Raw genomic sequence first — 22383 nt, 5'->3', positions numbered from 1 at the left:
AAAGTGCGAGGAACTAAATGCAACAAGTTGCACCTTAGCAGCCAGACCAATGCCAGAGACATGAAGACTTAAAAGGAGACAGGGAGCCGAGACCGGTTTGGCTCAGTGGATAGAGCGTCGGCCTGCGGACTGAAAGGTCCCAGGTTCGATTCCGGTCAAGGGCATGTACCTTGGTTGCGGGCACATCCCCAGTAGGGGGTGTGCAAGAGGCAGCTGATCGATGTTTCTCTCTCATCGATGTTTCTAGCTCTCTATCCCTCTCTCTTCCTCTCTGTAAAAAATCAATAAAATATATTTAAAAAAAAAAAAAAAAAAAGGAGACAGGGAGGCCCAGGCAGTGTCGCTCAGTGGTTGAGCATTGACCTATGAACCAGGAGGTCGTGGTTCAATTCCAGGTCAGGGCACATGCCCGGGTTGTGGGCTCCATCCCCAGTGCGGAGTGTGCAGGAGGCAGACAATCGATGATTCTCTCTTATCATTGATATTTCTCTCTCTCTCCCTCTCTCTGTGAAATCAATAAAAATATATTAAAAAAAAAAAAAAAGGAGACAGGGGGCCAAGGGATACAGGCTTCTCTGAGTGAGTGCCAACCAGGTACCTGCTCCAGGGATGGGGACCCCCTCCCAGGGACCTCCCGCCCTGTCTGAAGGTGGAAGTGCAACAAGCCCAATCCAGAACTTCAACCCAATTAACTTAGCAGGAGCAGTGAGAACTATTATCAGGTGGTAAGAGAGGGTCCTCCTCCTGACACTGTGTAGGCCTAAAAGTCCCTCTTTCATAACTTTTAAAAATATATATTTTTTTATTTATTTCAAAGAGGGAGAGAGGTAAAAACATCAATGATGAGAGAGAATCATTGATCGGCTGCCTCCTGCACACCTCCTACTGGGGATTGAGCCCACAACCTGGGCATGTGCCCTTAAGTGGAATCGAACCTGGGACCCTTCAGTCTGCAGGCCGATGCTCTATCCACTGAGCAAACCAGCTAGGGCTTTTATAACTTCTCTTGTAACCCCATAAACACCTCCAACTCCCAATACTTCTATACCTACACAGCCTCATCTTCAAACCAACCCCGGCCCCACCATACCCCTTCTTCACCTTTGTGACGGTTCCTGACCACCTGCTTCTTGGTGAAATTCTCTCTTCCCTTTGCTTTAACATAACTTCCTCTAAAACAGGCTCCTGGGCCCACCTCTCTGGCTGCTCTTCCTGTCTCCATTACCTGCTCTCAAAAGCTCCCTGGCCTTCCCTAGGGTTACACGCTCTTGTTCAGTGACGCTCAGTTGGGGGTGTGGACTATTAGCATTGAGTGCCCCATTAATTGGAGGACATTTGGCATTTCTGCCCCCTGCTCACTAAACACCAGTAGTGGGTTTGGCAGTCCCAAAGTGCACCAGTAGTGTTTAGTGAGCAGGGGGACCCCATAATCTCAGCCACCATCACAGCATCAGCAATCACCTTGTGACCAATGACCTCCAAGCATCACCATGTCCAGCCCTCACCCGCTTCCTCATCTCAGTGCCCAAATTTCCTGTCTCCTCTAGATCACCTCCTCCAGGACATCTATACCACAACACAGCAGGTCCCAACCTGAACTCATCCCCTCCCACCAGCCCCCTCCGTGATCCAACCTGGATTCCCACACCCAGTAACAACACTGCTATTCACCCTAACACGCAGGTCACAAACCAGGGATTCAGCCTCGACTCCTCCCTATCTCCAAGTCCCTCATCCAATCAACCACCAGTCCTGAAAATCTCAACTTCATCTATTTCTCCCCATCTCCATGGATATTGACCTAATTCAGGTTGCCTTCAATTCAATTTTCTCTCACCCAAATTCCTGCAACACCCTCCTCAGCGCATCCTCAATGCACAGACTCTGGAGTCAGACTGCCTGGGTTCAAATCCTGACACTGACACCTAACTGTGACGTTGGTGGGGCAAATTAACCTCTCCGGGCCTGCATTTTCTGCAAAATGAGCATAATCGCACCTACCTCAGAAATGATTGTGGGCATTCTATTAACACACATAAAGCACCCAGCCCTGGGCTCGGCACTCAATATATATTAGCTTTTATTATTGGTCTCACTCCTTCCAATCCACCCTTCACTAATTGGACCAGGTCATCCTCCTCAATGACCCCCATCTTCCTCAGGAGAAGCCCCAATGCCTGAACAAGGCTCCACAGATCTGTCTTCCTTTCACATCATGAATACACTCCCTTGAACATATCTGATAAATCTTGCCTCCAGACCTCCGCTTTACGCTGTTCCCTGTGCCTGCATGCTCTCCCCCATCTCTTCCAGTCAAAGTTGTCTCGAGTTCTCAGGTTGTTCCACGCTGCCTCCTCCAAGATTCCTCCCCAGAATCCTCCAATCCAAGCAGGCGACTCCTGCTTCCCTATGTGCCCAGCCCATCTTATTCTAGGGAGAAGTATCTGTTCCTGTGTCTCACTCATTTTAGAATTCCCAGAGTCCAGCCCAGGTCCTGGCCCCCAGCAAGGGCTCCACAGGAACCACCCGAATTCCAGTGCGTGTAACTCCTCAGCACCAGGCATATCCAAATGTGTGCTTGGAACAGTAGGATGTGAACCCTGGGATAAGTTCTCCACCTACCTCTCCGTTCTTCAATTTTCTCCATTAAGGAAACGAAGTAAGGACAGGGCTGGGGGCAGTGTTATACGTAGGACGGCCAGTCCAGGGGGCTCCCCAAGGCAGCTTAAAACAAGAGCGCTCCAGTTCTTAGTCACAAACCTGTCCACCTTCTCTCTCTGATGAGGGCTAAAAGCACAACCTAGGGGTCCTAGTGGCCTCAGGGGGTCAGAGAAGGTAGGATACAGAACAAGACCACCTCCCCATACCTTCCCTCCCATCCTAGAGTTGGGGTCCCTTGTCCCATCCTCTGTTCTGTCAGGGTTGGCTATGACTTTGGCCTAAAGCTTCCCCTCTCGGGGCCTGAATCGCCTTCTTTTATCAAAGGAAAAAGCCCTTCCAGCTGCAGCATGTACTAAATGCTGACTCTAGGTACCAAGAGGATTAGGGCACAAGAGGACTTGGGGACCACATGATTGCCTGCGCCACTTCCCTCCCCGCCTCCCCAACAGATACACATGCCGGCCCACAATCAGAGAACAGAAAAGGAGAAAGAGTTTATTGAAAACTATGTACAGTTGGTCCAGCCCCCAGCACAGGCGGCAGCCGGGGCCGATCCCTCCCACACCTCAGGCAGGATCTTGGTCCCTGATGATGGAGGCTAGGGCTGGGGCCAGAGCCTAAACCCCCTTGGGAGTCTTGGCAGCCAAGATCTTCATCTGTGAATTGACACATCTAAACGGCCTATCCGTGGTAGGCAGGAGACAAAGAATGGGTCTCTGCCTGACCTAGTCCAAGCCTGGGTAGGGGAACACTGTTCTGAAACTTGGGCCCAAGAGGCCCAATTAGGCTGTCCAGAAATTCTGGCTACTCCTCTCACAGGAGGCCTTCCCGGGTATGGAGGCAAACAGCCCCCCTACCACCCTATCCCACCCCAGATGCCAGGCCCCATGCGCTTTATGGACTTGGGCTGGGGACATCAGGCACCCTCCCTCCCAACACTGACGCAGGGTCCAGGGCCCCTGGGACCCTTCCCAGGCAGAAGACCCGGGATTGAGAAGTGAGCAATGGCAAGTCACAGCTGAGGGCCCAGGACCCTCCTGGGGTAGGAGGCAGTTGGGGGGTCATGGCGTCCCACTATAGGAATAGTCTGCTTTGTTGTGCATCACCAGCCGGTCATCCACGAAGTAGAAGCTGTCAGACTGTGTCTCATATGGGTGACGGATCATCTCATTGACTGCAAAAGAGCCCCAGCCAGGCGGGGCAAAGGTCAGGAGCCAGAGGCAGGCCACGGCAGGGCCTTCAGGACTATGGGACAGGGACAAGCTAAACAACCTCAAAGAACTTCCCCTCTTTGAGCCTGAGTGTCCCGAAAGGTGCCAGACATGGGAGACCCAGGGTGGGAAGAAAGGGGTTCAGACCACACTCCCCCCAGCTTGGTCTCTGAGTCCCCTTGCCCACAGGGCCCTGCCCACTCACTCAGCTCCTCAGAGAGAGGGGGGAAGTCATAGATGTGCTCGCAGGTGTTCTTGCTGCTCGGGATGCAGAAGCCAAAGTGGAAGTCAAAGCTTTTGAGCAGCTGGTTCCTGAAGTAGTGCCTCTCGATCATGCGGAAGTTGTTGACAGGCTTGTCTCCCACCGTGAACTCCACCCTGAGCGAGAGAAGGGGGCAGGGCTGAGCTTGGCCTTGAAGTCAACCAGCCAGGTTCAGGACAGACTGCCCCTAAGAGAGGCTCAGTAAGAACTCAGGAAGGGCTCACTCCCACCCCACCCTTACCCCCAGCCCTTACCCCCCCTGGCCCAGTGACTCACGTGGCTCCCACCTGCCTCAGGCGGAGGAAGGCAGGGGTGAACTGGTAGCGGACAAAGCGCCCAGCATTGGGGTCCAGGTCCCGCCGGTTGATGGGCAACCGCTCTGTAATGCACCCCAGCTGGGGCTCAGTGGGCTTCAGAGTGGGGCCCGTGCCCATCCCGGGTTTCACCCCAGGCCTCCCATCTCTCAGAAAGTTTTAAAACTCCCAGGAGATTCTGATGCACATTGAAGGCTCAGACCTTTGGCCGAAAAGTCCCACCTGGGAGATCTAGGTCAACAGGTCAAAATTTTCAACTGAGGTTCCCGGGGCCAAAGGAGACACAGAGGCCTGGGGCCTCCAGGACTGCAGTTCCCAATAAGGCCTGCAGAGGGCAGGCTGGCAGGGACTGAAGGGACGGGACTGTCCTAAAATGTCCAATCCCAGAGGCAGATGGGAAAGAAAAGAAGAGGCCCCCTGCCAGATGACTCCTGGGAATGATGGGGTCCAAGTCCCAGCTGTGCTCTGACCCCTCTGCAGCCTGAGGAGTCCCTGGGCTCGCACCCACCTCCCTGTCCACGGCCCACCCAGCCACTCACCTGAAGCTGGGGGCTTCTTGATTTCAAAGAGGACAGTGCCTGAATCCATGTCCCGAATCTTGAACCTGATGAAGTCGATCTTATATATATTCTCCTCCGGGGAGCACAGGTAGTCTAGGGGAGACAGGTGGCTGCTCCAGCTCAGCTTTTGTGGGAACCCCACACTAACTACACTTCTCTGATCCCTAAGGTCACTGCCTTCCAGAAAGAGAGAATTGAGCCCCTGCCCTGGAGGAACCCCACAGTGTGGGGGAGACATAGCTCATCAATGGGTTCTAATGGGAAACAAACATCTCCACCTAGTGGCCTCTAGGGACAGGGAGGGGCAGGCAGAGAAGGGTGGCAGACAAGGCTACCTCCCCCACATTTTCCCTCCTACCCTGGAGTTGAGGGCCCTTATTCCAGCCTCTGCCAGGGCTGGCTTGGTGACCCTGAGCCAAATGGGTCTCCAATCTCATAAGAAGCCCCCAACATGACAGGGAAGATACAGCCCTGCTTTTGGAAACCTCACTCTAAAAGGAGTGGCACAGCCCTAGCTCGTTAGGCTCAGCTGATAGAGCATCAGCCTGAGGACTGAAGGGTCCCAGGTTCGATTCTGGACAAGGGCACATGCCCAGGTAGTGGGCTTGATCCCCAGCAGGGGGCGTGCAGGAAGCAGCTGATCAATGATTCTCTCTCATCATTGATGTTTCTCTCTCTCTTTCCCTCTCCCTTCCTCTCTGAAATCAATAAAAACAAAAATAAATAAAAGGAGTGACACAGCTTGGCCTCAGGAGACCCAGTCTCCTGATACTCCCACCCCTACCCCATAGCTGTCCCTGGCGCCACATGTAGGTGTGTCAGGCAAGGACTTCTCCTGACCTGGTGGGTAGTGCTGGGACAGAGGAACAACCCCTTCCCTGTTCCTCCTCAACCTTTTCCCCCAACCCGTGCTCACCTCCTAGCCCCATAAGCAGCTTATAGAAGCCCAGCTCTCTTAAGCAGCTTAGCCAAAGCTCTGCTGACTCAAACCCAGAGCCTGGAATTTGGGGGGAAGGGAGCCACCTTTGTTCCCATCCCCTGTTGATCTCCAAATGGGAGGAAGTCTTAGCAAACAGAGGGAACCCCTTCAAAGGTCATTTACCCAGCTTTGGCTCTGAGCCACTCCCAGAGAGAAGACTATGGGGGAGGACAGGAAGAGGGTGTGGCAGGTGCAGCAGAGGGTGTGCAGGGGGCATTAAGGGGAGCCCTCAGTACCCAGAAGAGGAACCAGGAACAGTGGTGGGCCCCGCCTGAGGAAGCTCAGGAATACCATGGCCTCTTCCAACCCTCACTGCTTGCAGCAACTGCAAGTGCTCAGGGACGCCCTGGCAATAAATAGGAAGAGGCCGAGGTGCAGCGAGGGGCTCTGTTAGCCTGCACAGCATCACATCCTCCCCCAAGAGGCCCGGAAATTACCCTCCAGGCCCCGGGGCCACCTCCTATTCCCCTGGGGCAGGAAGAGGAAGTAAATGTAAAGTTGTTCTCTCTTCCCCAAGCCTGGGCCAGCCCCCTCCACGAAGCCCTCCTGGTAGCCACCTGGCACCCTGGGGTCCAGCAGAAACTACAAAGGCTTGGGAAGGGGCCTGAGCTCTGGACAGTCCACCAGAGCCCGTGGCGGAGAGAAGGCAGAAAGAGGAAATGGCAGTGGGCAGCTCCTACCTCACCCTGTACACACCTTATTGTCACAGAATGTCCAAAGGTGTAGAAAGAAGGTGCTGGGCACAGCACCCCCTTCCTCTATTCTCCAACTTTTGGAGCTTCTCCTCTCATTTAGAAACAACTTCCTGCAGTCTGACCTCAGTCTGTCTCTTCTACTGCAAATTCAATCTATCAACCCCGCTGAGGGAGTGAGGAACGGGGATGCCAAAGACTCAGGGCACCACAGCCACCCCCTCCCTTCACCAGGGAAGGGTGAGGCCGGGGACCCAGGGTTAGGCCAGAGAAGGGGAAGAGTGGCCGAGGGCTCAGAACACAACTGCTCCCTTCCCATCAGCCACAAATAGCTTCCTAAGCCGGATTCAGTAATCCAGGAGGCGCAAACCTCAGACCTATGTGATTAGGGGCAGAGGAGACCAGGAGGTGCCAGGATGGAAAGCCCTGGCACCCTATTCTCAACTTCTATAGAGGAAAGAGCTCCCATGAAGTCCCTCCCCACCTCCCCCACAGATGCCCCATCTCTAAGGCTATGAATTTCCTCCAAATTAGGAGACAAATGGTGGCATGTGGGCTGGAACACACATATCCTCAAAGGTGCAAAATAAACTCTAAAGTTACCTAGGACCTGAACAGATCATCCTATAAGGAAGCTCTTTCCCAGAGCCAGCCGATAACCTGAATCCTAAATGCTGCTGTTGTCAATTATAGCCCAACTGGCACCAACATCAGACTGGTCCAGACCCCTTCTCACTACAAGTGCCTGCTTGGGCAAGGCCGCTCAGCACTCTGGGGGCCCAGCCAAGAATGGCTGCTGCCTGGCTCAGAGAGGAGAGAGAAGCTGGTCCCCTAGGGACCCAGATGAACAGGCCTGGACCTGCCATCATGGTCTCGTCCGCAGCTCTGCCTTGGGCTCCGCTGCTCCTACAGCTGGAGCTCAGGTCCATTCCGGCACCTGCACCGCCCCCCCATCCCCATGGAGAGGCCTCAAGAGTTGCTCACAGAGGGAGCCAGGGCAGGGTTACTGATGAGTGAGGTCGGAGTGGAAGGCCCCTGCCTCTCCAAATGCCTTCTGTTCTTTGAGGCTCAGCCACCACTTCTGCCATGAAGCTTCCTGGTCCTTGCTCCCTGCCTTTGGTGACTCCCCTCTCCTGCTCTGAATGCTCAGTTGTCTGCTTCCAGACAGCAGCCATCAGCAGTCCTCGGGGCCCTCAGTACTACTCATAAAAGAGCCCTGTTTACAGAGCATGCACAGCATGCCAGGCACTGGGCAAACCCAGAGAATTTATTTTCACAATAGCTCTAAGAAGTATTACCCCGTTTTACAGGTGAACGTGCTCAGAGAGGTGAAGTTACTTGCCCAAGGCCAAACAGTCAATTGCATTGCAAAGCTGGGACAACCCAGGCAGTCCAGCCCAGAAACTCAACCACAGTGGAGACCTCTAGGCCTCCAGGGTGGCCCTAGTCCAGGCTAAGGTGGGGGGTGGGGGGGCATTAACCTACTCCCTTAAGAGGGCACAGACCCAACCAACTGAATGGGGGTGGTTCGAGAGTTCCTGGGGAATCCAGAGTGAGGGCATTTAATGGTCAGGGAGACCTTAATGATGCCACCTAAGTAACTCCGCCTCTACCTAGCCTCGAGGCTGGGGGCTGAGGACAGACTGCACTCAGCCTCCTCCTCATTACTGCAGAGAAAGGATTCCAAAGGTTCTGAAAACTACACGGGGAAGGGGTCACAGTTTCAGCTGCTGCCTCACCTCCACCACAGGAAAAGGGGATGGACTCAAAAAGGAAGGACGGGGGTGGAAATAAATCTCTAAAGGGAGAGGAGGGGGCACAGGAGATCAGGGGAAGGGGGGACATGGAGATCTCAGGCTGGGAGGCAGAAGGGAGAACACTCAGGCAAGGGGTGCCCGGTGGGGGAGGAAAGGCAGGGGGAGGACGGGAAAGGGGGCGGGAGCCGGGGCTTCGCGCGCCGCCACGGCCCCCTCCCTCCCGCAGGCGGCGCTTCCTCGCCGGTGCTCACCGCCCGTGATCCGCTGAAGCCCCAGCACGTCCTCCGGCCCGATCGGTTGCCTCCTCTGCAGCGGCCCTGGCCTGGGCCCCGGGCCTGCCTCCGGTTCCGACTCGGACCCGGATTCGGATTCCGCCTGCGGTTGCGGCTCCGGCTTTGGTTCCACGCTCAGGCCCGAGGCCCCAGGAGCGGGCTCCGCCCCCGTCCCGGCCCCGCCGCCGCCCTTCTTCACCTTCATGGCCTCGCGGGGCCACGGCTCGCCTGCTGCCGCCGGGGCTGCCTGCGCCGGCTGCAGCCCAGAAAGGGGAGCGTCCGCAGCCCCACCCCCGGCCGGGCCCAGGTACCGCCCCGCCCCGCCCCTGAGGTGTGCCCGCCCCTGAGCCCGCCCACCGCCAGCCCACCCAGCTGAAGGCTGTAGACTCGCTCGCTGACCAGGGCTACTCACCCAGGGCAGGGTGGGGGCTCGCCTGGGCTTCACTCATTTTTTCAAAGGGTCCTGGCTACCTCTCCGGTGCTCCCGCCACCCTGCTCCTCCCTCAGTTCCCATCTCAAGGTCTTTGCCTGGGATACTCTTCCCCCAGGTGGCCTCTTCCTGTCCTTCTGGTCTCAGCTCAAATGTCATCTGCTCAAAGGCCCTCCTCCGCACCCAATCCACAGTACTAACCCGTCACTATCTGATCAGCCTGGTTTTTCTTTCTAATGCATTACCCAAAATTAGTTTTATTTGTTCACTGACTCTTCCCTCTAAAAGAACAGTCCCAGGAAAACAGGGATCCTGTTTCTGTTATCATACCCTACCACCTGGCACAGTACCTGTGCTCAATATATATATTTTTTAATTTTTTTAAAAATGGTTTTTAAAGAGGAAGGGAAAGAAAAAGAAACATCGATTTGTTGCTCCAACAAATTTTTTATTTATGCATTCACTGATTGATTCCTGTACATGGCCTGTTGGGGGAATCAAACCCTCAACCTTGGCATATTGGAACAACACTCTAACCAACTGAGCTACCCAGCCAGGGCACTATATATATATATATATATATATATATATATATATATATATTTTTTTTTTTTTTTTAAATTTATGAGTTAGTATCAGAGGTCTTACACTGGTACAAGCCATTCCCTCCCAGACCCCTTGCTAAAAAAGCAGAAGTAGATGTTAACAGACTTGTTGGGCAAACCCGATCATGCCGAGGGACAACTGTCTAGCTCACTAAGTCACCACAGGGCCCTCCAGGACAGGGAGGCAGGAAGGACACATGGCCAGGTGAAAGCAACGTGACCCTGTGAATAGATACTAGGAAACCATCACTTACACATGAATGAGGAACAAAAGCTATGCTCATACTTCATATAATTCCAATTCACATTCAATGTTTATTGAGAGCCTAGAATATATCGCTTTCAAATGCTTATCACATTTAATCCTTACAACCACCTTGTAAGGGAGGTATCATTGGTGTTACTTTAACAAATGAAAAACTGAGGCTCAGAGAGATTAAGTAGCTTATTCAGCACTCCCCATATGATAAGTACAGAAACCAGGGTTTGAATTCAGGCAGGTTTGATCCCAAGTCTGGAACTTTCTCCACTGCACCACACTGCCTCTGTGGAAGGGTGAAGGGGGCCTCTGCCACACAGCATCAGGCTGTGCCCAACAGGCATAGCTAGACAGGAGGGAAGGGAGTAAAGGAGAAGACCCCAGAGGCGACCTGTGCCTGGCCCCTTCCATAAGAGCAGTGCTGGGGCTCTCCCTGAAAGGTAGAGAGAAGCGTGGAGGGGAAGGGGCTAGAAAACAACCTGGGGCTTTCCCTAATGCTCCCTCTCAGTGCAAGAGGACTGTGAGAAGCAGGACAGAAGCACAAGCTGCCCTTATCCCAGAGGGATAGGAAAGAACCTTCTTCAAGTTCAAGCCAGATAAGGAGACCCAGATGATGCATCTTTTGAAGATGGAGGTAGGACCCCTGAGCCAGAGGAATGGGAAGAGAAGGAAAGATGAACCCATCGTGGAGTGTTACGCTTTGGTTGCTGGAGAGGCAACAGAGGAGGCTGGAGACAGATCTTCATGGCAGGCCGCATTTACGTGCCTCTCAACCTAACACCTCCCACCTTGCCAGAAAGGAAGGCTTCCTACTGAGAGGCTCTCCTGCTCAGTCTATCTTCTCTGGCTTTTTCCAGGACTTGCGACTCTCCAGGAAGATCTTGACCAGAGACAGGAGGATGGGCACAGCCATGGGCAGGAAAAGCGGGATATAGATGGCAAACTTCTGGTCATCCGGGAAATAAAGGAGATGGAGGAGCGAGGGATCAAAAAAGGCACGCTCCGAGGATGTCACAGCTTCCTGGCTGGCAACAAAGGCAGAGGCCAGGTGTCCAGAGGCCAACTCCTCCGCTGCCTTCTGGACTGCAGCTACAGCCCTGTACACCTAGGAAGGGGGCAGGGGATTACCAATTAGTTCTTGGCACCGATGAAGGTGGTGGGGGAGTGATAAGCTTTCCTGTGTCTACCATCTCCCAGACAGGTTGCCTGGAGTTTGCCCAGGATATGTGGCAGCTAGTATAAAAGGGCTATGGTGGACTTTCCAAGTTCCTGCTTAAAACCTCACATTCCCCCAATCTGAACTCCTGCTGGGGGCTGGCACTGCCTTCTAGAGGAAGTCTGGGGCATTCAAGGCTGGGATGCCCACACATACCCTGGACCTCAACTGGCACTAGTTTCACCACACCCTGGCCCTCAATGGCCATTTTAATCCTGGGCCCCAGAATCCATCCCCTGCCCACTTACCTCAGATGCCACATCATCCTTAATGACAATGTTGCTGATCTTGCCCAGAAGCTGGGCCAGGGAAGTGAGAGTGGTGGTGGCTGTGGCCAGATTCTCCACCGACCGAGCCCAGAGCAGCCGGTCTAGCTCCCAAGTCATCAGCCCTTCACTCTTAGGCCTGGAAAACAGGCATTTTGGAGGTACCTGGGGCTGAGCAATCCCAAAGAGCAGCCTGTAGGAACAGTGAAGAAGGTCAAAGGCTGAACTAGAAGGTGGGAGAAGACGGCTAAGATTCCTAGAATAACTAAGATTTTCAATCTTATCCAGACCCACGGGGGTTGCAGGCAAGTACCTCAGGCTCTTGGGTTTTAGCTTTTACCTGTTTCTGTATTGGATTTCCAAGATCTTATTTGACAAAAGGTTCCATGGCTAAAATATTTCTGATTTAGTTTAATCCTCTCACCCTGTCTACTCTCTCTTTGGACAAATGGGGCCACTAAGCCTTAGTGAAGGGATAATCCAGGACCACCTCTGACAAGATGTGTGTGCTGTGCCTCTCCAATCCTGCACCCATGGCAGGCATTGCAAATCAATCAGAATCCTCTTTCTTGATCAGCCCAAAGAATCCTCAACATGGGCCATCAGGCAGCCACTATCAATAGATTAGTTAGGCTGGATGGCATGGCTCAGTAGTTGAGCATCGACCTATGAACCAGGAGGCTCATGGTTCGATTCCCGGTCAGGGCACATGCCCAGGCTGTGGGCTTGATCCCCAGTGTGGGCATGCAGGAGGCAACCAATCAATGATTCTCTCTCATCATTGATGTTTCTCTCTCTTCCTTTCCCTTCCTCTCTGAAATCAATTTTTAAAAAAATTTTTTTCTTTTCTTTTTCTTTTTTAATATATTTTATTGAATTTTTACAGAGAGGAAGGGAGAGGGATAGAGAGCTAGAAACATCGATGAGAGAGAAACATCGACCAGCTGCCTCTTGCACACCCCCTACTGGGGATGTGCCCGCAACCAATGTACATGCCCTTGACCGGAATCGAACCTGGGACCTTTCAGTCCGCAGGCCGACGCTCTATCCACTGAGCCAAACCGGTTTCGGCTAAAAAAAATTTTTTTAAATAGATTACTTAGCACAAGAATTAACAGCTATTTTTCTTAAGCACCAGTAATCACATCCCATGGACCTGACATTCGTGAGTCTATTTTTCTTAGGAGTTTTTGTCAGCAACTAGTTCTTCTTAGGAGAAGGATGAAGTGATCCTTGGCAACCTCTCTTGCTTCCTAGGGCTCTAGGCACAGCCAAGGTATCCCTGCCAGGTGAGATTTTATTCCAGGCAGCCCAGGAGACCGTGGTCAGAGTCAGGGGCCATGTCCCCAAGAGCATCACCTAGGACCTCACCGCAACTGAGCCAGGAACACCTCCATCACTCGCACCATGTCCACCTCCACACGCACCGGCAGCTCCGAGGCATTGTAGGCTTTGGGGTCCACATTATATACCTGCAAGGGGAAATGAGGTTGCCTCAATATCATGCCAGGATCACACACAGCTGTGCCCCAGACACTCTGAAGACCATGAAAGAAAAAGAAGACATATTCTGTGCTCTTTAGAAATTACAAACCTGATGATATAATAGGTATTTTTTAAATACCTATCAGGAGCTTTCCACAAATTATCACCCTTACCCCCCTCAAAAGTCCTGTAAAAGAGATATTTTTTTATTCCAGTTTAGAATTTCTACCTTTGAGAGACTCCTAGTCTAATAGGGGGACTAAGTTCCAAACTTTGCAAGACTTCCACAAACAGGTCCAAGATCTAAGATGTATACAGAGGAGTCCTCATTAAGTGCAAACTACTACATGAAAAAGGGTCATATTATAGAAAATATAGACAAAACAGCCCTGGCCGGTTTGACTCAGTAGATAGAGCATCGGCCTGCAGACGGAAGGGTCTCAGGTTCGATTCCAGTCAAGGACACATGCCTGGGTTGCAGGCACGATCCCCAGTAGGGGGCATACAGGAAGCAGCCAATCAATGATTCTCTCTCATCATTGATGTTTCTATCTCCCTCTCCCTTCCTCTCTGAAATCAATAAAAAAATTTTTTTTTTTAAAGAGAAAATATTGACAAAATAAAAAGTGGTGGGGCTAGCAGAGGAGGGGCACGAGCTCACAGCACCCTCACCTCCTTGGTGCCTGCCCTGCCTCAGGCTGGGCCATGGAGGACACCAGAGGAACAGAAGAACAGTCTCAGGGAATATGTCTGTCCCAGAAGCTTGGGTTCTGGAGTCTGCATACTGTGACCATTACCATAATGCCACCCCAGCGGGGACTGTGGAAGGCGTTGGTGGCCACTGGAGCCCCATCCTTGTCCTGAATGTACAGGGGAGAGTGTGCGAGCTCAGGTACATAGAGTAGAAAGTTGAGCACAGGGTAAAGGGAGGCAGCGCTGGATCCTGTGGTACAAAGAGAAGAGGAGTCAGAATATCAAAACATGTTAGATCTAGATATTAGTTCCAGATCAGCCTCTAACTAGCCGGTCACTCACTCTGGGTCTCATTTTTCCCAACTGATAATCACTAGGATATCCTCCAGTCCTGGGTTTCTATGGCAAAGATCCTCTAAACATTCTCTCAAGATGTATCATATACATGAAGTGCAGTCCTTAGCCCCAAAATGCCCCTGGAATCTCCCCTCCTCCAACAGGCCTCCCTTAACTATCTACGTCAGCTCTCGTGGCTACTGCCACATTGCACCCATATTACTGTAACTCGTTTTATGCACAAGTATAAATGTGACCTCATGTCAGTTCCCCACTTAGTATCTCTCAATGGCTAGCCATTCACATTAGGTTAAAGTTCAAACTCCTCAACCTGGTCCTTTATGATCTGATGCCTGCCTGCCTGCCTGCCTGCCTTGCCAACATTATCCTGGTCACCCTCCCACAATTCAGCCATGTTAAACTTCTCTGAGCGTCCTGAGAGTCTGTGTGCTCTTACTCTTCTACATCTAAGCTCCTAGGTCCATTACCTGAAATGCCTTTCTATCTCTGTACTCAGCACTGCCACAGAACAGCCCCTCGAACTTGGTTTGCTGAATGAAGACAGGAGGAATTTACCAAGGTCTCCCACACTGCCCCTCCCACACCCCTTGGGCCACCCTGGCCTAGCCCTGATGTCTTAAATCCCACAACTAATGATATACTCATTTTAGTTTGTCTGTATTGCAGTTCTTGGTCACACCTACTTTTCCTAGGTACCACCCCAAAAATTAAAAGTTGGAACCTAGCTTCAAGGTTCCTCATTCTGCCTTCATGTACTTTTGCTGTTACCTTTCCTACACCCTCCATTCTTTTATAAAATGTGCTGGGAAACATGTTTAATAATTGCTTTTGGATAGAATGGAGATGGAGATGTCAACATAGTATTATGACAAAGGAGCCTAAGTGCCCAACACTTCCTCTTCCTTGACGCCCTCAGACCCACCTAACCTGGGAACCATCACTATATACGACCCATCTCCAACCCCAGGCTGAGCCTTCCAGGTCCCTCCCTGGCCTGGCAGAAAGACCCTCAACCTCAGAAGCTCACCTAGACGGGACTCCACGGGATTGATGACATGGGGGAGGCTGTGTGCGGCCAAGTAGTAGCTAGAGGAAGCTGGGTCAAAGCGGGGGTTTACCCCCAACACTGCATAATAAAGGATCTAGAGAACAAAGAGGGAGGACGTTATTTTGTTTATTGATTTATATTCCACTTTGTCCCAAAAAAGATTTGAGGTGCCTTAAAAAGATACAATTACAAAAGGATGAAATATCAGAGCGGGCTAAGAGAAAACAGGTGTAGGAAAAAAACACACAAAGCCACGGGTAAAGTTAAAACACTAAATATGTTCTTTGAAAACCACATATTTTCCCAGGTTTTCTCACAGCCGAAACAAGGAGGGAAACAAAGAATAGCAGAACTCAGTGTTCACAAAATCAAATCAAGTCTCAGTTATTCAGAATTACTCCCACTACCAAGACCTAATAAAAATTTCTCCCACATTTTCCCTCAAAGAACACTGTATGATACAGAAAGCTACATTCTTCACATCTTTGTTACTACGTTAACATATTTCAGGGAATTTTCTGTTGTTGTTTAAATAAGTGCTTTAAGGATGGCACAACTGGTGAACACAGTTCTGGAGGAAGCCATAAGGAAGTTCGTTTTTTAACAGGCATTGATGAAACTCCCTGAGCTGGACATAAGGAGAGAAAGTAGACACCAGAACTTATACATACACGGGAAATTCCTAGCAAATCAGCAAGCCCAAAGAGGTAGAACTGACTACACTTGTAAACACTAAATATGGATGGACTTTGAAAAGGATGGTGAAGCCAGGAAAAGGACTCCTTGCTCCCAGTCTCACCTGAGAATCCACAGAGAAGTTGCCAGCGACACTGAGGGCATTCAGAAAGGGCTGCACATAGCGCCGGACAGCTCCCTTGATGTCCCAGTGGACGTCATGGGACTTGGGGTCTGGGTTGAGCAAACTGAAGGTGATCTCATAGCCTATGGAAACAGGAGTCAGGGAACCCAGAGGCTTCCGTCGATGAAGGACAGCTGTGCCCCTGGCTAAGCTGAACTTGTTTCTCCTCTAGAATGGGGCTGACTGTCATCATGGAACCAATGGGGATAAAAGTGGGATGAGAAACACTGAGTGCTTTAAGAAAAAGTTGAAACCCCAGGGGAAAGAAGGGTTTGCATGCAGATTCCCCCCCTGCCCCAGTGCCCCCACATAATTCATTTCCCTCTCCCGCCCCTAACAAAGCCTGGTCACCCTACCCAAGCTGGACTTGAGAGGCCGCCTCTTATCAGAGCTCCACTTGTCCTCTGGAAGGTGGTCAGCCAGTGCCGCAGCCAGCACGTCCTCAGTCAGAGACATGGCCTGGGCTACTTGGATTATGCGGCGGCCAATGATGTTAAAAGCCTCCCGGTGCATTATTCCCCTCACCACTGCTGTCCTCTTAGGCCCAATGTAGCTCATCATGTCCTATGAGGGGCAAGCAAGGAACAGAAGGCCCATGGCTCAGGGAAGAAAGCAGGAAAGCACACTGATTCGTTTCTGAGAATCTGGCCTTTTGCACTGACCAACAGGCATGCCCCTCTCTTTAGATCCATAGTGAACTATTATCTCAGCATTTCTGAGCTGTGGGTATTTATGAGTATCTTCATTCATTTCCATTCCCTTCCCCTTCCCAGTAGACATAAATCTTCTCAGGCTGGAAACTAACAGATGGCATGCTGAACAAGAAAAGCAGAATAAACAAACAACTGGACAGTTTGATCTAAGTAAATGGCACAGGGTAAAGAGGCAAGTGCAAGAATTTTCACAGCAGCATTATTATAATAAAAAACTGGAGACAATCCAAATGCCCATCAGCAACAGAATGGATAAATTGTGATATATTTATACAATGAAACATTAGACAGAATTAAAAATTAATGTACTAGACTTAGCTACACATATTATCATGGATGATTCTCTCAAACATAAATGTTGAGGAAACTGAAAGTTGCAGAACATGTACTGTATTATACCATTTATATAAAGTTCAAAAATATGTAAAATTAAATATATTGTTTATAGAGACACAGCTTATGTGATAAGACTTGAAAGAAAAGTAAGGAAATTATATGATAAAATGGTCACCTTGGGCTGAAAGGAGTGGGATGTAACCATGGAGATACATGGAGCCCCCACTATATTGCTGTACTGTTATAAGCTGTGGCTGGGTACATGATATTTATTAAAATTTTCTTTCCTCTTTTTTTAAGAATTAAATATTTCATTATAGTCCTGGCCAGGTATCTAGGCACAGTCCTATTTGCCAAGGTTGTGGGTTTGATCCCTGGTCAGGGTACATACAACCAAAGAATGCATAAGTGGAATAACAAAAGGATGTTTCTTTCTCTCTCTCTCTCTCTCTCTCTCTCTCTCTCTCTCTCTCTGTCTCTCTCTCTCTCTCATCAATACATTAAATTTTTAAAAATATTTCATTATATTTTTTTGTAGGGAGCATTCCTTAACATCTTGTGTAGACTATTGAAACCGAAGCACAATTGTGCTAAAATTGGTTTTATGACCATAACCCTGGCCACATGGGAACTCTTCTATAAGCCCATACATTAAGAAAGTTATTCCAAACAAAATCTGGTTTGTCTGGTATCTTTAGAGCCTTACTCTGTTGACGTGATTCTCGGCTAAACATTGTCTGTTGTAACTTTGCTAAGTATTTCCACTTTTGTTATTTATTAGTGGTGTATTTTTGTGTGTGTGTGAAGTGTAAAAAAAAAAAAAAAAAAAAATATTTCATTATAAATTCATAAAGAAAATGATATATGGTATAACTTCCACGAAGCCTTTTTGTTCATGAAAAAGTCAATGTATTATTACCCAGGTTACCTTCACAACCCACAGAAACCAGCTTCTTTCTTTTACTCCTACTGATTATTTCCCCCATTTTAAATGGTCATTGGAACTTTAACCGTATACAAGTCTTAGATTTAGAAAACCAGAGTCAGTAAAAAAATTGTCATTAGCATTCTTTAAAAAATATATTTGGAGAGTTTTCCATAGCAAATGGAAGAAATGGACAGCAATACTACAAGGAGGTGACCAGGGAGAGGAAGAGCTGACAGGATTGGGCAAGGCCGCAGAATCTCTGCTCACCCTACCTGGGGGAGAAGTGAGGAGTGTTCAGAGATCACGTACACAGTCAGGGAGCCCTCTGCTTGCTCCTGTGGCTCAGCTAACATGGTTTCTGCCTCTGGGGACAAGAGCAGGTGGTGCACCAGGAGCAAAAACACCACTCCCTCTCCCTCTGGCCCCCACAGAGTGCCCTAAGCCACCCCTCCACCTCCCACTGACACCCAACTGCCACTGTGGGCAGGCTTGGCCCTCAGTGGCCCAAGATGAAACACATCTCATTCACAGCTTTCCCAAAGTGATTTTGGAGTTAAGACAAGGTATGAAAACTACACCTTCAGGGATCAAAAGGGAAAATAGGGCTTCATGTTAAATAGTATGACCTCTCCCTTCCAGTACCTTGCATACTGCCCATTGACAAGGCCTTTTCCTCATAGTCCAAAGCCCTCCGATAGGCCTTCTGGAAGCGGCATTTGATTTCCATTTTGTCTTGAGAAGAAAAGGAAGAAGCATGAGGACAGCAAAACGATTGTTTGCAGAGAAAGACCAAGAAGCTATAGCCAATTCTAATGATTTCTACATGGATGATATCAAACACGCGACACTCCACCTGCCCAGCTTTTGCCTCTGCCCATGTACACAATGTACACACTGCCTTCAGTCTGAAGTACTCTCCCACAGGGAAATCTATTACAATATTCATTACACAAACAGGTGAAAGGAGAAAAAGCTTATGAACATTTTATTAATTTTTTAAGACTTTTTAAAAAATGTTTTTTTATTGACTTCAGAGAGGAAGGGAGAGGAAGAGAGAGATGGAAACATCAATGATGAAAATTCAGTGTTCAATGCCCCACACTGGGATCGAGACCACAACCCTGGGCATGTGCCCTGACTGGGAATCGAACCTTGACCTCCTGGTTTATAGGTCGACGTTCAACCACTAAGCCAGCCAGGCTTTTCTTACAGTTTTGTACAACCATTCCTGAGTATCTTTATGTTTTTTATTATTATTGTGATTGGGATTTTTTTAAATACTTGCTTTTCTAATTAGATATTGCTGGTATTTATCAGTTATTGATTCTTGTGTATTCTTGTACCTAGTCATCTCACTGAACTGTTACTAGTTCTAATAGATTTTCAATTGACTCTCTTTGGTTTTCTTGGAAAATAGCTATACTGCTTCAAAAAGTAGCTATTTTGTCTCTTTCAAATATTCATGTTAATGTCTCTCTTCCTCTCTCTCCAAAAATCAATAAAAACATATCCTCAGGTGAGGATTAAAAAAAAGAAAGGAAAGAGCCCTAGCCAATTTGGCTTAGTGGATAGAGCATCGGCCCATGGACTGAAGGGTCGTGGGTTCGATTCCCGTCAAGGGCACATACCTCAGTTGCAGGCTCTATCCCCAGCCTCAGTGGGGGCATGTGAGGAAGGCAACCAATCCATGTGTCTCTCACATTGATGTTTCTCTTTCTGTGTCTCTCCCCTTCCCTTCCACTCTAATAATCAATGGAAAAATATCCTCAGGTGAGGATTAACAAAAAAAATAATAATAATTAAGTGAGTATATATATTTTTTTATTTTTATTTTTTAAGTTAAGAAAAGTGCCTAACACTCAGTGAAGTGTTTAAGGTTGAACTGAGCAAAGTCTGTATACAAGTCCAACTTGATTCCAAATCCTGTGTTCTTTCCACTACATACCACTTCCTCCCCTATCCTCTAATGAGCATCAACTATTTCTGATCAGGTAGCATACTGTTTTATGAATAAAACTGTCACCTTTATGCTGAACACTGAATTTAAAGTTGCTTTTCTCCTAACCAAACACACTGTTCATTCACCGAGGCCTCTTCACAAGTTTTTAACTACCTTTATGGGACACCCACACTCCTACCAGATGCATATCTGAGCTGAGCTCAGACCGGAAAGGCAGCCCTGAACCCCCCTGAACTCACATTTCAGAGGGATCTCTCTCTCATGCACAACGGTGAAGGGCAGCTTCTCTTGATCGTCCAGCGGCACTGACTCTCGGGTAAACACGACACTGACAGGCACCATGAGCCGGAGCTGCGGGAAGGCGCATCAGGGCCATCACCTGAGGCTGAACCTGGCCGAGGAGCTGTCCCCTAAGCCTCCCCCGTCAAGGTCTCACCTGCAGGGCATTCAGCCCACTGATCTCGGAGTAGGGCAACGAGGCCCGGTAGGTCTCCGTGGTCTTCCACCAGAGCGGCAGCCCCAGCACGATGGCCACGGCAGCAAAAAAGAGGGCGGCGCGCTTGCCTCGGACCACCTCTGGAGAGAAGGAGGTACGGAGGTACGGACTGAGACGCCAGACGTGGGCGCAGGTGCCAGCCCCACCCCTGACGCGGAGCCCGGCAACCCGGTGGCAGAGGCTCTCGGCCCTCGTTCATAGGGATCCCCGTGCGACACGCCCGGGCCCAAGGCTGAAGGGATCCTGTCTGAAACGGCCCCCGAACCCGGCCCGCTGGACCTGCGGCGCCCCACAATCCCCACCCCCTCATTCCTCCCTCCCAGTCCGTGAATCGCAGGCCTCAATCCGTGTGCCACCGCACCTAAGTCTGTGGCTGCGGCCCCGGCGGCCGCCATGCTGGATACCGAGGGCTCTAGCTGTGGGGCGGGGCAGCGCAAGCCTCCCCCAATCGGAAACCAGCGAGGGGGCGGGACCACGGCAGCGATTGTGGCCAATCGCGAGCGACACCACAGTCGCAAAGGCGGGAGAAATCTGGCGAGCGGTGAGTGGGGTTCACGAGGGGTTTAGAGTGCAAACCCTGCAGTCCTTAAATACTAATCTGGGTGACAACGGGCAGCTCTTTTAATCTGAAAAAAAATTGAGATGTTTACCAAAATGAGGTCATTCATGTAAAGAACTTCCGTTCACATGTCACCTATCGCCATTATTGTTTATTATCTCTATCCTAGAGCTCCTCTTCCAGGCACCCTCTCAAGCCTCAAACCTGGAGGTGGCGAGCTAGTAGGTACGCAGTACCTTTTTAGCTATCTGGCTCATTCGGTACTTATTTAAAATTTTTGATTGATTGATTTTTAGAGAGAGCAGGGAGAGCGGAGAGAAACATCAATTTGTTGTTCCACTTATGCATTTATTGGTTGATTTAAAAAATAAAAGATCTTTGATTTTTAGAAAGAGAAAGGAAGAGGGAGGGAGATAGAAACATGGATGTGAGAGCGAAACATCCACCGGCTCTCTCCTGCAGCCCCCTTCTGGGGAATCTAGGCGGCATTCCAAGCATGTGCCTTGACGGATAGGACAACGCTCGACCAAGTGAGCCACACCGGCCAGGGCTGGTTGACTCATATATGTGTCCTGACCGCCACAACCTTGGCGTATTAGGAGGATGCTTTAACCAACTGAGCTACCCCTCCAGGGCACTCATTCAATTTGTTTGTTTGCGTTTGTTTCGTTTTGTTTTTTAATATTTTTTATTTCCGAGAGGAAGGGAGAGGGAGAGAGGGATAGAAACATCAATGATGAGAAAGAATCATTGATTGGCTGCCTCCTGCACACCCCCTACTGGGGATCGAGCCTGCAACCCAGGCATGTGCCCTTGGCTAGAATCCAATCGAACCTGGGACCCTTCAGTCTGCAGGCTGACCCTATCTACTGAGCCAAACCAGCTAGGGCTCATTCAGTATTTTATTTCTTTATTTTTAAATTTACTTTAATTCACTTCTCACTTATAAAAGTTTGACTTCACTTACAATTCACCAGCACAAAATCTGTATTCTGATCACTTGGGTTCAAATCCTGGCCTTCACCTCTTCTTCACCTGAGTGAACTTGAGAAATTAACCCCTCTGTGCCTGTTTTCTTGTTAAAATTGAGATATATATATAATAGGGATAGCTCTGGCATGTGTGTCTCAGTGGTTAGAGCGTCTGTCTGAGCTCTGAAGGGTTGTGGCTTCAGTTCTGGTCAAGGGCACCTACCTGGGTTGCAGGTTCCATCCCCACCCCAGAGCAAGGCGGGGGAGGGGGGGAGGTTGTGTGTATGGAAGGCAACCAATCAATGTTGCCACAAACTCTCCCACATCCACATTTCTCTCTCTCTGCCCTTCCCTCTCTCCCTTCCACTCTCTCTTAAAAAAAATCAATGGAAAAAATATCCTCAGGTGAGGATCAACCAAAATTAAATAAAATAGAGATTGTGATAGTATCTACTTTATATAGAGTTGTATGTTGTAGTAAATGAGTTAATAAA

General features: G+C 49.7%; 2 protein-coding genes across 2 annotated transcripts; both read right to left on the bottom strand.

Annotated features, from left to right (window-relative positions):
- Positions 1 to 3130: 3130 nt before the first annotated feature.
- UNC119 (unc-119 lipid binding chaperone) lies at positions 3131 to 8980 on the bottom strand. Its single transcript, XM_008147807.3, has 5 exons — positions 8688 to 8980; positions 4988 to 5101; positions 4411 to 4513; positions 4078 to 4250; positions 3131 to 3835 (listed from the first exon to the last, which is right to left on the bottom strand). The coding sequence occupies exons 1-5, from the start codon at positions 8911 to 8913 to the stop codon at positions 3723 to 3725; spliced, it is 729 nt and encodes a 242-aa protein (XP_008146029.1). The 5' UTR covers positions 8914 to 8980; the 3' UTR covers positions 3131 to 3722.
- A 585-nt stretch (positions 8981 to 9565) lies between these two features.
- Positions 9566 to 20771, bottom strand: PIGS (phosphatidylinositol glycan anchor biosynthesis class S). Its single transcript, XM_008147808.3, has 12 exons — positions 20721 to 20771; positions 20300 to 20439; positions 20103 to 20214; positions 18546 to 18635; positions 18176 to 18267; positions 16283 to 16490; positions 15867 to 16009; positions 15047 to 15161; positions 13767 to 13912; positions 12856 to 12956; positions 11467 to 11677; positions 9566 to 11107 (listed from the first exon to the last, which is right to left on the bottom strand). Exons 1-12 carry the CDS (start codon positions 20752 to 20754, stop codon positions 10832 to 10834), a joined length of 1668 nt encoding a protein of 555 aa, XP_008146030.2. The 5' UTR covers positions 20755 to 20771; the 3' UTR covers positions 9566 to 10831.
- Positions 20772 to 22383: the final 1612 nt, after the last annotated feature.

This window comes from Eptesicus fuscus, chromosome 20 (genome assembly GCF_027574615.1).
Source record: "Eptesicus fuscus isolate TK198812 chromosome 20, DD_ASM_mEF_20220401, whole genome shotgun sequence".
NCBI lineage: Eukaryota > Metazoa > Chordata > Mammalia > Chiroptera > Vespertilionidae > Eptesicus > Eptesicus fuscus.
This window is presented reverse-complemented; position numbering and strand designations above follow the sequence as displayed.